We start from the raw sequence: 15,686 nt of genomic DNA on the forward strand, positions 1-15,686 counted from the left end.
TTTAGGTGCATTGCAGAATATAAAGTAAATAAAGTACCATGTTCAGTGGATGACATTGTGGTTTTATGAGTGAGTGTGGGCAGCCTGTGATATTACACTGTGGGAATGTTGTAGTTTATAGTACTAGTAAAATGTAGTAATTATATTACAGTGATATTTCAGCATATGTGTGGGGCGGTAATGAGACACTCAGAATTTAGCAATGCTAACATGGAAGCAGTACTAGGCAACATGGGTGGGTATAACAGGCATTTTGGAGATGGTGGAGGTTCTGACCTTGACGGCGATCTTGAAGGACACCTCCCTGATGGTGCTGAGAGGGGGGTAGAGTCTGCCCTCCGCCAGGTGCTCCTCCGTCACCATCTCTGCTATGGCCTGAGGCGGAGAGGAAGAGTTACTCAACATGTTGCTTTACAGCAGGTATGAATGAGGGAGGGTCGGAGCATTGGTTATTTTAAAGAAGCAAAATTAAGGAAGTAATGCTTATGGACAGGCACTGCTCCCCTGTGTGTGCGTGTGTGTGTGTGTGTGTGTGTGTGTGCGCACGTGTGTGTGTGTGTGTGTGTGTGTGTGTGTGTGTGTGTGTGGTGGAAAAGGGGAAAAAAAAAAGCATCACACCTCGGCACTTTTAAGGAAGATGTCATCGGAGATGTGACGCACTCCGCAGGCAATGACACCCAGGGCAACTCCGGGGAAGACGTAAGCGTTGTTGCCCTGGCCGGGGTGGAATGTGCGGCCATCCGCCAGGGTCACCTTCTTAAAGGGGCTCCCGCTAGCAAAGATGCCCCTGCCCTGTCCAGACAGCACACAAGAGCGCTCAGTTGCAAATTTACTGCATCAGTTCACAAATGATTGGATAAACTGAACACAGAGAGGTGGTCAAGGAGAGAACTTTGACATTTAGCATCAAGGGTACATCCTGTTCAATACAAGATGATAAATGGCCAAAGGAAATCTGAAATCAATACTTATCATTAAGAAAAATGAGACGCTTTCTATAAGTAGGAATATAAACTAGACTAGTGCTGCCACAGCCAAATAGCTGAATATTACACTAAGCTTTTCACTGAATAAAACAATACAGATAGTAGGGCTGTAACTGACGATTATTTGACAGTCAATTAATTTATCCGTTATTTTATCAATTAATCAGAAAATGGTGGGAAAAAATTATTATATACAATAGTAACAAAGTTTTTCCTAAAGTTCAAGAATATGTCCTCAGATTACCTCAGTGAGTTTATAGCACTGCTCTGCTGTGCACTCTGCTTTGCTGGTGGGGTTGCTCAGGGCGAAGATGATGGGTCTCTCGTTGAAGGATGCCATGTTCTTGATGATCTTCTCGGTGAAAGCACCTCCGATGGCCGCCACACCTAAAGGGAAGAGCACAAAGCCGGACCAGGGCAGATCAGAACATGGTTTTATTAAAGCAAGTAGTGGTTGAATTTTTAAATAATAAAAAATTGTGGGAATGTATTTACTCAATGTATATTTATCATCACATGCCACAAAATCATCAATGTCATTCAGGTTTATCTTGAGGCACCTCTAGGTTTTGGTCATTTAAAATGAATTTAGTGCAATGCCAAATCTGTTGTTAATTGAATTGAAATTTTAATCTTGAATTTCCCCTTGGGGATCAATAAAGTATCTATCTATCTATCTAAGGGATTGCGCTTTCTTCAGAACATGTGTTGCACATTGTCATTCAGGTGAATGGGCTGTGTTAATGAGGTGAAGCTGGGCTGTACTGTATTGCTAGCCAGCTATTCTCTTCCTCCTTTCTAGCAATCATTCTCCGCCGCTCACCGATGATAGCTGTGGGCTTGATGATCTCCACCACCTCCTCTAGTGTCTTCACCTGAGCGTGCTCATGAGCAAACTCTTCCTTCTCGTGGTTTAGGTTGCCACGACCCTAAGGATGAAATTACAATTTATTAATTAAATTGACATTTAAGGTTACTGACTGCATAGCCTGATTTCACCATCACCAAACTCATTTACTTTGTGACTAGGGTCTGTTCCAATAGGGTCTGGTCAACATTCCATTGAGCAAGTCCTGACTGGTTAAACCGGTTACACAGCCAAAGCATAGCAAATCTGTAGTACATACTCTTTTGTGTTCTAAACACCTACATCTCCTTCTACCGGTTACACAGCCATAGGGCAATTCCACGCAAAACTGTCACGTCCATAACGCCAACTAAATGCCACAGTATTTTCGCATGATTATGTGAAAAGTTTTTCATGTAAGTTCTACAACCAAGAGGAGTGAATGCTCAAATTTCAAGTAGTCATCATGCACATCATACCATACCATACCATGGCATTGTGTTGGCGTTGTGGACGTGACAGTTTTGCATAGAATTGCCCAATAGTAAATCAGTAGCACATACTCTTTGTGTTCTAGACACCTACATCTCCTTTGAGAACAATAAAGCAGGTCGGTCAGGTACAGCATGAACATGTGAAATCTTGATTTTCTATTATATCAGATAAGGGCATTCACACCACATCTGTGACGGCTACACATGGTTCCCATACAGTATCTTCAGTCTCACATACTGTACCTTGACAATAAGGCCTTTGGAGTCGACCATCCAGATCTTCTTTGCTGCGTCTGCTTTGGATACTCCCTCCTTAGCCATGGCCATAATAAGCAGATGTGCAATGCCCAACGCAGCCTGGAGGGAGAAGCAGAGTCTGCATGTAAATTGCCATTTGTCTCTCAAAAACAAGGTTAGAGTCTTATTTCATTTCTCACTACAGTGTCTGATTTGATTTCCTTTTTGTAATGCATTTTTATTAAGTTAGTCTTAGAGAATTGGAACCATTAGGAGAAGACTACTTCCATTACAACTTGCGTCCATACTGTAGGTAGTGGTGCCATTTGGGCATGATTTGGCTCTCCGTGGTAAGAAAAAAGCTACTGTTTTATCGTAACACTCAAACAAGTGAGAGGGATTTGGTTGCTACCTACCTCTCCAGCTCCCTGGAACACAAATGTGTGGTCAGACAACTTGTTCTTGGTGATCTTCAGAGCGGCCAGAACTCCTGCCACAGCAACAGAGGCTGTGCCTGAGATCAATTCAGACAGAATGACAGAGAGAGAGAGAGAGAGAGAGAGAGAGAGAGAGAGAGAGAGAGAGAGAGAGAGAGAGAGAGAGAGAGAGAGAGAGAGAGAGAGAGAGAGAGAGAGAGAGAGAGACACAGACAAACAGAAGGTACAGATTCAGGTACAAGGTACACATTAGGTAGGGGGTGGGTGTCATCCAAAGCGGTTATCAGGATATCTGTGTACACCACAATTAAACCAGTGATCTAGAGTTTACAAAAAAATATTGAACTAGAAGTCTGATGAAGTCCAATGAACTTTACCTTGGATATCATCATTGAAGGAGCAGTAGTGGTTTCGGTATTTATTGAGAATTCTGAAGGCATTGGCGTTGGCAAAGTCCTCAAATTGAATTAGGCAGTTCATTCCATACCTACACAAGATAGATAACAGACCATTCATGTCAACATCTGGTCTGTTGTGGGGGGGTGTACGTAATAGAAAGGGACAAAGGGAAGTTCTCATTTAGCAGTAATCCACTTACTTGTCGGTTACGGCCTGCATGAACTCATCAATGAGATCATCGTACTCTTTCCCACGTATTCTCTTGTGTTTCAGCCCAATGTACAGAGGGTCGTCCAGAAGAGACTAATGGAAAATCAGAAGCCAACTACTTCAAAAACAGCACAACAAACTGATGCCCCTTTATTTTAATGTCCATAATGTTTCACATTTAGTGTTTGCTTGGACTTCTCCTTTCCCACCCCCTGCACACTTAACCAACCCACTAAAGCAGTGGCCCTGGCTGTATCACTGACATACCACAGTACCTGGTTATCGGTGCCAACATCCAGCAGCACTGGCAGACACTGCTGGGGTGGCACTCCTCCACATGCTGTGTACAGGGCTAGCTTGCCCACGGGGATGCCCATGCCATAGCTGCCCAGGTCACCAAGGCCCAGGATACGCTCACCATCTGTCACCACAATGGCCTGCATGCAAATAGAGGAAAAATGCACAAAAAAGTAAAATGATATATACATATACCATCAAGACACAACATTTAAAGCAAGTATGAACAAAAGCATATGTTCAAATTTACACATATGTACATAGGTGAAAACTATGAATTACTATGTATGTCATGTTTATCAATATATTTATATACACATTAGTATGACTGATGTGTAGTTGTAAAATAGCAGAGGTTTGAATGTGCAGGACATCATGAAGGAAACTCATTCAGATACCTTGATGTTCTCCTCTGGCCAAGAGTTCAGCACTGTAGCGATATGGCCTTTGTCATGAATGGTGATAAAGAGACCTCTGGTGGAGAAAAGGGGAACAGCCACACATTTAGCACAAAATATGTCTTCATGATTAAATACAGGATGGTCAGTTTTAGGGGTAATGATCTCTTTTATATGTGAGGCTACACTTTCATGACATAAGTAGAAATATATCCAAAGAACTTGCCTTTTATTGTCTACATGAATACAAATGTGATGTGAAATCTGACCAAGCCAACCAAGAGCATATGTCTGGACTCAGACTCTGGACCATTTCTGTCAATTTGTGGCCTTAGGTCAGAAAGAATGTGATTTATAGCCACCAAGATTACCACAGGCCAACCACATGACAGTGACCTCTATGGAAACTGTATGATTGAGTCGGTCATATGCTGTTTTTTCTTTCTTGCTCATTTGTGGATTTTTCTTTTTTTTATTCCTACTTAGCAGGAAGAGTACTCTTCTCTCCACATCATTCATCTTGACAGCAACTAACTTGCATGGGACAAACAGCAGTGGGGAGAGTCGAGACATGCCATTTAATTGCCATTTCTCCATTTAATCGACATCTCAAGCAATATTCTAGCTGTATTTCCACTAAATGTCATTGTTTCTGAACACACAGACATATATGCAGATATAATGCAGGTGTGTGTCTACATAAACAGATAATTAGCAAATGTGAATCTAAACAATAAAAGGGAAATCAGTCAGACCTTAGGAAAAAATGTGAACTAACAGTAAGCATCAAGACCTGTGGTGTGATCACGGCCTTAATTCCTCCAAAACTGTGAGTGCATGCAGAGCTCTTGGTTGGTCTTTGGTTGGTGTGTGAGTGATCATTTGCATCAGTGTAAGAGGCTTAAATACAGCATTGTGCTACAGGGTGTGATTTAGAGATTAGCTCACACCCCGTGTGTTATAAACAGATAACCTCCTCTCCTCCTCACCTGGGTCTGCGGAAGGCCAAGCCGTACTGCTGGCAGGCCAAGCCCACGGTAGGCGTGTAAACAATGGGCATGAACTCTTCGATGTCTGACGTCAGCAGCCGGTAGAAGAGCTTCTCGTTACGGTCCTGTAGCGTCATCAGCAAGATGTACCTGGGAAGGTTGATGGTGGATGGGAGAAGAAAGAATAAATATTTCAGTACAGTATTTGGTTGAATAGACACCCTGTCCTTGCACCAATGAGAAATTCCACAGCAAACCGTTTCAGCAGTAACTAACAACCTGTCAGCAGTAGAGTTTGCAACAGCATGTGCATTGGGGGCTTAACTCTTTATTATGCACCATGTTAACCAGCTACACAACATGCACACACCACAGGACAAGGTGCTATAAATCAAACCTTACATATGCAAAGCATTTTACCATCACACACAGTTTGTGAGTTGATTACAAAGTTTGTGTGTATGTGTGTACAGTATGTACACACATACACACACACACACACACACACACAGTGTTTGTGTGGTGTCAGTCTAAAAAAAAACACGTGCTACAAGTGTCCCCCATGACACACTTGTGTCCAATCAGATGTGTGGGAGGGGGGTGTCAGCTTACTTGTCGAGGGGGTTGGTGCGCGTCTCATAGCTCTTCATGACCCGCAGCACCTGGACGTCTTGCGTTAGGAAGCAGGGGGGCAGCAGGCCGTGGATGCCCAGCTGCAGACGTTCCTCCAGAGTGAACGCCATGCCCTGTACACATCCAGCAGCACCAGCATCTCTTAGTCTAATGTCTAAATCTGCATTTACCGGCGCGAGTTGTCTATTTTAGGGATGCACCAAAATATCACCCCAACATTGGCATCAGCGGATATTGGCCTTGTTGACTGGTATCGTCCTATAAGCAAATAACATGATATTTACAGATGGCAGTGACTGATGTTTTTTTTTGTTATGTTGCATCAACTAGCTAGATGTTGTGTTATGTGTGGACTGGCGCATACAGAGATCGAGCTATGAAGAGCTGAAATAGTTCAAAAATGGTTACTTTTTATAATTAATATTTTTGTTTTCCCTGTCACTAAAGGGTATAATCAACAACAAACACAAAGTAAACAAACAAGTGTACAGGTGCCTACTTGGCAACTAAAGGCCCTCAACTGAACTACATTTCATTAATGGCTTCAAATCGGTTTAATGGGTTTGGCCAAAAACTATCCAACAGGCACTTTGGTGATATTGCAGCCTGCAGCCACCAGGCAAGGCATACCCATCTGGGCACCCCCAACAATGTGGTTCATATTAAACCACCATAATTTAAGGCACCGGGGTGTGTTTCAGATCTTGGCCAGGTTTCCAGACAAGAGGGGGGTGATACGCCACATGTCGGTGCTATTTATTTCTGTCCAATAGAATGGCTTTCTGGCCATCCTCCCCTACTCACTTCTATACTGTACACATACTCCTACATTCACATACTCCTACATACACATAGACATACACACTCACTCTCTGGCACTGTGTGCACTTCCTTCTGTTTTAAACATGAAGACATTACGGATCTATTTGGACCTCTAGATAGTCAAAGGAGGATATCCTGGAGAAGTGAAGCTCTTGCTCGTGGCCAGCAGTTAATAACCACAGCATAAGCAGTTCTCAAAAGTAAATACAAAAAAAAAACACATCCTGTTAAAATTGCTCTTGAGCAAAATCTTCCAGAGAGTGTGAAAAATTACTTAACAAATCTGACAGCTCAACTAAAAAAATAACCTATGCTACTTCAGATATTTCTCTCCTTTTTATAAACATTTTAAGCAATAGTTTATTTATTATGTTCTAGTGATGTCAATTATAGACATCAAGAAATAAGTCTTCCTCCCCGGTAATCACAATCTTCATCCAGCAAAGACCCTTCACCCTACATTTCTTCTCAAAGCACCCAAAGGACTGAGCTTTGTGACACAGAGTGCCATGCATATCACTAGATTTGTACAGCTTTGTAGAGAAGTACAGCTGAACTATCTTTATCCCTTTGCAATAAAACTGCTATCTAACAGGTATTTATGCCAACTGACCTGTGGACTTGCCTCCCTCAATGTTATAATAGTTCAAGTGACCTAAGATGTCTCGGTGACCGGGAGACTATTGCAGGAGGTGTGTGCTGTTCACCTGGCTGAACTTAGGTAATTGTTCCCTCAGCAAAATTGGACAGGATGCCAGGGTTAATATAACTCTTATCTACACGAATCTTTTTTCCTTTTCGTAGTGGCACTAGCACTCCCAAGTTAAAATTCCCTCTGTTTTGCTGACAAACACATTACCTTGTTAAGATGTGGATTTCTGGTGATATCATAGCCTCGCTTCTTGGTGCTAACGCTGCGGTTAGCCCCCGAGTGGCAGACCCGTACTGTCCCTAAGATGGTATTGTCTATCCCGCGAGTGACAGGGTGACCTGGCGGGCTGGCGAGCAACCGTAGAGCGCTCGTGGTGCGTCTGCACAGCGATAGAACACTTCTCCCTGGTACAGAGTTCATGTTTCCTGAAAATAAGATGGAGATTTGATGACATACTACACAAATAACCCTATACGTCTGAAATATTTGTATGACAACCCTTCTCAAGTTCAATAAGTTTGCCCTCCAAAATCGTAAACAACATAGGGGCCTCGGTAACGTGAACTGCCGAGTTCGACATGTCTCACAAAAGGGTTCAATTAATTAAGCAGCTGGTCCCAAAATGTTGTAGTTTTGATAGAAGGCCGGTAACAGATCATCACATCCCAACCATCTTCATTTCGTGCAATCATTAACATGTGTTTCGTACAAACAAAGGTAGTCTATTCCCAACATGATTGGGTTCTCTTCTTAATCCAGTTAGCTAGCTAGTTAGCAAAATAAGTAGCCTACCTGAGAAGATCAACCAGGCACTTTCTTCTGCTAGCCTACAGTAAAGATGCGCGCATAGAGTAGTTTAAACAATAACTACCTGGTCCAGGCTGCCGCGTACTTTATCTGCGGATGCTGCTGCTGCTGCAATCGGTAAGAACAGCTGATACAAGCTTGTTTGACATTGACGCTTCACTTTTCTGCTTACGACCCGCCTTGTAAGATGAATCCACCAATCAGAGACAGGGAAAGTCAATACCGACAGCCACCCTCAGGACCTTGCCAAATAAATGATTTATGTCCATCTCCCACTGCTCTTTGTGAAGAGTCCATTCTGTCGGCCAGAAATAAATTGATTCACCTGGGTCTTGAATCTGGGATATTTTTATTAGGCAATTAAAGGAGCCTAGTTCTTAGATGACTATGCATTTTACGCGAATATAGTTCCCAATTCATACTTAAAACACATATCATTTTGTTTCACAACAAGCAGAGCCTGTCTCCCTTATTAGACATTCCCTGCAAGTCTCCAAATGTTTATGGAATGACACAACCGCTTGAATTTAAAGAAGTAAACATGCCACATGCAGTACATACACACACAAACAAATGCACAGCACACATAGTAGACAGGTCATCTGCTGGAAACATTAGGCCTAGTTTTTGGTCAAAGTTTCTCCATGGATTCCTGGTCAGAACTAGCGCCGCTTAGGCGCGTCTAGATTTCTAGGCACAGTTCCTTCTGTGGTTCCACATGAGGGCGCTCGTCCACGAGTGCAGAATGCATGGAGGTCTATGGAGCTGTACCCCTCAAAATCCACTTTTCTTGGGATATAATTTTTTTTCAAGTAATTTGAGTATTGCATTCGAAAGGGGAGGCAAAGAAAATACACTTGGTTGAGTATTATATTTTTTAAAGTCACTTAATTGCTCTAAAAAGCCTTTCAAATGTGTCAATGACGTCATTCATTAGCACAATGCTAGCGTGTTATGTGCAACAACGACCCAACCTGTAAGAAATCAAAAGGACATAAGTACTCGTTCATTCAACTTTTGACCTATAACCCATGTTGAAGTTATACAAACTACAATCAAATCTGAGATTTGTCAACGACAATCAGGTGAAAGAGACCAATTCATTCTGCACTCATGGCGATCGCCCCAGTGGAACTCTGGTGGAACTGCATCCAAAATTCGGTACAATGGGACTACAGTGGCAAGGCTCTCCGTAGACGGGCTCTGTCATTACATAATGCAGCTAACATTAGCCTACATGCTGCAACACAGGTATGAAATATATTATGTTTTAGTGAGTGTCCAAAGGGGTGAAAGCCACTTTAAATCGGGTCACATTATTGACTGTTGTGTGTCCGAGAGTCAGTTTGTGGGTTTTGTAAGGGCCAGCATGAGGGACAAGACCTACAAAGTTGTGTTGAGTTAAGCCAGAGACTTTCTAATGAGGAGACACAGCACTCAAAAAATACCCCATAGAAATGCATGAGGCTAGTTTGTCACGTTGTCTACACATATCCCACCCCCTCCTCGGCAAACCGTCGACATGTGAATACATTGAGCCAATCATATGGTGTGTTGTGAAGACATCGTGCCAATCATGTGTTGTGATCTCGTCGCTGGAGCAAGCCTTGCGCACGCGCAGTTCGACCCAAAGACTGTGCCCGATGAGTGCCCATAAAACGTTGGTATATGGCCGCCGAGTGGAGGGACTTGCCTAAATGGACTTTGGAGGGAGGTTGGTAACGTTAATGCTGCTAGCAGTGCTAGTTAACATTAGCTAGGCTACTGTAGCCTTCATACTGTGATTCATATCAATCATTAACCTAGGAATACTTCGTGCATTTAATGAACATTTTGTGTAATAATTCACGGCAAATTAATAAACTGAATATGGTGGTCCAAGAGCAGACCATGCACCATTCCATGCATCAGCCCGACTGAGCAGTGATGACAGCATAGGATGAGTCAGGTAATGTTACGAACCACTGCCGTTAACATTAACCGCTTTCACACACACACGATATAAAATACACGATGATGAATATAAAATTCAATATCAAAACACTATTATTTACACGATTACTCCTGAAATAACTGCTATTAACTGCACAATCATTATATAAAAATCACTGTTTGGAGGAAAGGGTTCGCGTGCTGTCGCCGGTTGGAAAATGGCAAAAATAAATCGCGCCGAATTTGCCTATATTATTCAGTGAGGCGCGGTGGTTTATTAGTCCAGGCAATCTGTGAGAAAAAAATCACCCAACCCAAAACTAATTGCAACAGAAATGATTTTTGTTGTATTCAGTTCATGAAACCTACCCATATCACATACCAAAAGTCCATAAAAAAATCCAAGTGGTGGAACATTGTCAAAATTGGAATTATTTGTGCATAGGTCAATGGCGAAAAGCTGCACCTTTGGCAGTTTTATTGAACTTTCATAGCACAAGGGATATGTGAAAATGAGGTCAAACTCTTTCATAAAGGCATGAAACTTGGTGAACTTGTACAGTTTGGAGCCCTGAACATTTTCAGATATAAAACCATAATCAAAAAACCCTAATGGTCGCCGTGGCAACCATTAAATGTTCCACTATAACTGAATTACGCCTATATTCTTCATTATATCTCCTGAACTAAACCTACAGGGATGAGCAGTATTTATTACATGTATTCCATATTTCAAATACAAAATATATCGTATATTCGTAATTTGTATTTGACTGGGTTGAACTGGGTTGAAAAAAACGGCTTCGTATTTTGTATCAAAATACTTTATAGGTATGTATTTTTGTAGTTTAAAATATTGAAAAATATTTTTGGTAAAACCAATACTTTTGGTGATGTGATGACATCATAACTGACTGGTGCTGACTGAGAAATTTGCCCACACTTGTGATAATATTGAGATTCAGGAAGATGATCCAGTGCAAGTTGAGTAACTTTAGGCGGGTCAATATAGGGTTCAACATCAAAACAATTGATACAAAAGGTTTTTTTATGGATTCTGGTACTGTTAGACATGCTAAATAACATACTAAAAATCTAGTAAAATCTGACCTTGAGAAATAATGCCCACCAAAATGGCTGCCAAGAGGTTAGAATGGCTATGGGCCCTATCATGACAGTCAACAGCACGGCGCAAAGCATATAATCATCATGATGCAACACATATTTCTATTGTACACTCAAGTTTTTCGTCATGCCTGTCTCTTTTATTGAGCAATGCACCAAGAGGTGTAGCCATTAACGACCTAAGGAGGGGTCTAGCGCATTATCTAAAAATCGCTATCGTACACTACCTAAAAAACGCATTACGCCACTGAGCAAGAAATACCTGGTCAGAAATCCATGGCGAGTTGTTTATATGTTATTTAAGAGTGCATTATCAACAGTGATGGGCGGGTGCACAACTACACCCTGCTTTACTCGTCCACAGGAACGTGCACCAGCGCACATCCATGCAAAACATTACAAATTACTCGATTACAATGGAACATAATTATAATAAAGATATCAGGAAATACGTCTCACAATGAGTAGTTATTAACCATCATTTGCAAATTGTTAATGACAGTTAAAAGTGAATAGGCGAGAGGCACATATGGAGTACATCTAAAGACGCACTGTCACAAGATGTAAGCAACTCCTCTGCAGGATAAATGTCCTTAGGTTTCTTATTCAGTCATTTAAACACTATTGGGGTAAGTGTTGTCTCTTTCAGGCTATTTTGTCAATGGTAACCTATTGTCAGTCAATAGCGTAATTAACTGTTTTGTCGTTGACTATGACACCACAGAGAAGTTAGTTTTACTTTGCCAATGAGTTCAAATAATAGACGAGTGCAGATGCGTTTATAGGCTATACTCTGCTAGGTTTTAGTAAAGCATGGTTTAGTGGAATACCTGTTCCACACGGTCTCAGCAGATTCCTTCAAATGCGCCGCTGACTATCACAATACTGATGCGCTGTTTGAAGTCCAACTCCTTGCTGTTAAAGGGAATGACAGATGTCACTCTCATTGGTTTAAAGGATGTTACGCCCAAAACACACCCATGACTAACTAAGAAACATAAGATCCACCTTTTTGTGCCAGGTGCCGGACTTTTGAAAACAAAACCACACCCAATGTGGACTGGACAAACCCCTAAGCTATTTGCTAGTGACCATGCGTATTAGGCAAATATAGCCCTATATCTCAATTACTATTCAGCCCACAGGGGTGAATCTGAGGACAAATGATGGTCAAAATAAACAATAATATGATTTTAAATGTTAACATTGAACATTTTGGAATGCTCTACCTTTTTCAGCGATATTTAAATCAATGTGTTTTAATACAGAGTAAATGCAATACAGGAATATGTCAAGGCATGGAGGAAGATAATACTTAACTGGTATTATATCTCATCTAGAGGGCATATGCTTTTAGAAAATATATAGTTTAGGGTGGTTAATCTGTTTTCCCTGGACATTATAGGCCAAAATGTATCCACTTTACACTAGATTCGCCTTTACAGAATAGAGGGGAATGTATTGTGCATGGCATGGAGGAAGATAAGACATGTCTTAAATTGTGTAATATCTCATCTAGAGGGTATATGCTTTCAGAAAATATATAGTTTAGGGTGTTTAATTTGTTTCCCCCGGACAGTATAGGCCAAAATGTATCCACTGTACACTAGATTCGCCTATGCAGAATAGAGGGCAATGTGTTGTGCATGGCATGGAGGACGATGAGACATGTCTTAACTGGTGTTATATCTCATCTACAAGTAATATGCTTTCAGGAAATATATAGTTTAGGGTATTTAATCTGTTTTCCATAGACAGTATAGGCTAAAATGTATCTGCTTTACACTAGATTCGCCTATACAGAATATAGGGCAATGTATGTGCATGGCATGGAGGAAGATGGGAAATGCCTTAAAAGGTGTTATATCTCCTCTAGAGGGTTTTGTGCTTTCAGAAAATATATAGTTTAGGGTGTTTAATTTGCTTTCCCTAGACTAGGGTTTCTCAACGGGGGCGGTACCGCCCCCTGGGGGGCGTTCATACAACCTAGGGGGGCGCTGGGATCGTGAGAGTCCATGGTTCACATATTTTTGGTGCAAAAATAGGCTACCTGAAATAAATAGGCTATTTTCATTCATGGGTTTCTAACCCCTCTACCGTCCCAGCTACATTTTACTGTTTATCTATGCTCAGTGGTCATACAGTGCAGTTCGGGCCTGCACACGCCCGGAGTCACGTCCCCAGCCCCACTCGCTGTTGTTCTGCAGCTGCTCTGACCGTAGTCTTCACGAAAAGACCGTTGCTAATCAAATACGAAATATAGGCCTAAACAGGCCTCACACGCAGAATCTGTTTCGTGATTGGTTGGATTGTTGCGATGTGCATATGTTGTTCACGTGATGTGCACTTGATTTTTGTCCATGATAAAATGACACGTCTTGTTGCCTACATTTAATGTTCCTATTGATTTAAAAAAAAAATCATTACAACCAATGCTGATGTGGTAGTGTTTTTTTTTTTTTTACCCAACCAGTCTCCTATTGCTTCTAACAGTGGGCTAAATCTGCTTAATAATAAAATAGGCTCATAGGGACATTTTCTCATAATTCCAGAAGAAACCAAAACAGCACAGAAATGGGCTCGTTTTTTTATTTAAGCAATATAGCATGAGTGTGAGTGGCCTATAGCCTTACCGGGGGTGTAGTTTTTAAAAAAAAATGTTATTGTGTGTGTGGGGGGGGGGCGTCAGAGGATCAAAGTAAGGTCATGGGGGCGTTTGCTCAAAAAAGGTTGAGAACCACTGCCCTAGACAGTATATGTCAAAATGTGTCCGCTTTACACTAGATTCGCTTATACAGAATAGAGGCCAATGTATTGTGCATGGCATGGAGGAAGATGGGACATGTCCTAATTGGTATAATATCACTTCTAGAGGTTATATGCTTTTAGAAAATATATAGTTTATGATGTTTAATTTGTTTCCCTTAATAGTGCAGGCCAAAATGTATCAGCTGTTCACTTGATTTGCCTATACAGAATAGAGGAGTATGTATTATGCATGGTATGGAGGAAGATGGGACATAAGTTGATTAATGCTATATTTCATGTACAGGGCATATGCTTTTAGAATATGTATAGTTTTGGCTGTTCTATGATTTTGGTAAAACCATGACCCATGCATAGGCATGAATTTTATTAATCTTAAACTATATTTATTAGTATAGCATGCACCTTTTGCTAGACGTCACAACAATAGTCACCTCTTTGGAGGCTAGCTGCAGTTATCTGCACCTTTCTGTCGAATTTGGACATTATCATGTACATCTTCAACTTTGCCTTTACAATTTTCCTTCATTCATTCACTTACATAAACATACTGTGCTGTCTAATTACTGTTTTAGCCAAAATTGTGCAAAGTAAAGAGGGATCATACAGGCCCCTCTGATTGGACAGACAGTCTATCAGTCAACCCCCGGACAAGAGGTCAATTACTATACAAGTCTATAAGTCTTGGAAAATGATGGACTGATGCTTTCATGTGATATACTGTATATGATTCAGTGACCTCTAAATCAGACCACCAAAAACACTTTCCTACTGTAGGCTGAATAATGCTTAACTATGTGTTTGTAGAACTTTAACATTGTGGAACACTTAAATGCAAAAACACACTGGCTCTATTTAAAGACTGACCAACCATTTCCATTTATTCAAAGGGCCAAATTTAAAAAAAATAGACACCAATTAGCAACAAACCAGTCTGAAATAAACCTGAAAAATGTACTAACTCTTTGGAAATAAAAGAATGTTCCTCAACAATGCAATATTCTAAAATTCCATGTTAAGTTAGATGGGGTCAGATATTCTTTAGAATGCTTATTCTACAACATTCTAATTACAGTTTTGTCAGTACTTGCTGAAGGATAATGCATAAAACAACCCTCATTTTAACATATTTCCACCAACTGGATTTTCATGGACTTTTACTATGGTGTTTAGATCACCAATTTAAATATACAAATGTGAAAATAAATTCTGTTGCAATTTGTTTTGGGTCAGACCTTACTTTGCCTAGACTATATGGGATGAGTAGTTCCTTCGCTCGGAAATGAAAATATGTACACAGTCTTGTACCTTTGACTTTTTTTGGATTTTCTCTTCATTTTTTCACTCGAAATGATATGTTGTATGCTTATGAGTTATGCCGTAGCTGGTTAGCCTAAGACATGGTGTAAAACTCTTTAGATACAGATTTTTCCAAACGTCAATGGGACAAATGAATGGGAATCTTACATCCGGCACCTAACCGCATTTTGGCTGTGGGCGGGACTGTGCAGCTCTATTGGAACAGATTAAAACTTGGGGCATGTTGAATTTTGTCCAAAAATCCAATATGGCCGCCGTATTCCAGAATGGCACATTTTTACACACTTTTTGCTATACTATGGACATTTCCGGTAAAAACAGTGTAATTTTAGCAA

General features: G+C 41.0%; 1 protein-coding gene across 4 annotated transcripts in view; it reads right to left on the minus strand.

Annotated features, from left to right (window-relative positions):
* me3 (malic enzyme 3, NADP(+)-dependent, mitochondrial) overlaps positions 1-8,381 on the minus strand; it is a 10,448-nt gene extending 2,067 nt beyond the window's left edge. For 2 of the 4 annotated variants that reach the window (XM_042069629.1, XM_042069612.1), the window contains exons 1-14: positions 8,194-8,361; positions 7,609-7,826; positions 5,907-6,040; positions 5,295-5,444; positions 4,306-4,381; positions 3,886-4,047; positions 3,600-3,703; positions 3,379-3,488; positions 2,981-3,078; positions 2,571-2,684; positions 1,810-1,915; positions 1,231-1,373; positions 619-792; positions 277-375 (exon numbers count right to left, since the gene is read on the minus strand). In XM_042069629.1, coding sequence (XP_041925563.1) covers positions 277-375; positions 619-792; positions 1,231-1,373; positions 1,810-1,915; positions 2,571-2,684; positions 2,981-3,078; positions 3,379-3,488; positions 3,600-3,703; positions 3,886-4,047; positions 4,306-4,381; positions 5,295-5,444; positions 5,907-6,040; positions 7,609-7,821 — 1,683 coding nt within the window. In that variant the 5' untranslated portion in view covers positions 7,822-7,826; positions 8,194-8,361. Of the gene's footprint in view, positions 1-276; positions 376-618; positions 793-1,230; positions 1,374-1,809; positions 1,916-2,570; positions 2,685-2,980; positions 3,079-3,378; positions 3,489-3,599; positions 3,704-3,885; positions 4,048-4,305; positions 4,382-5,294; positions 5,445-5,906; positions 6,041-7,608; positions 7,827-8,193 lie in introns of all 4 variants that reach the window. The other 2 variants (XM_042069619.1, XM_042069639.1) reach the window with 2 other exon arrangements.
* Between the last annotated feature and the right edge of the window lie 7,305 nt (positions 8,382-15,686).

The sequence above is a fragment of the Alosa sapidissima genome, chromosome 2, assembly GCF_018492685.1.
Source record: "Alosa sapidissima isolate fAloSap1 chromosome 2, fAloSap1.pri, whole genome shotgun sequence".
NCBI lineage: Eukaryota > Metazoa > Chordata > Actinopteri > Clupeiformes > Clupeidae > Alosa > Alosa sapidissima.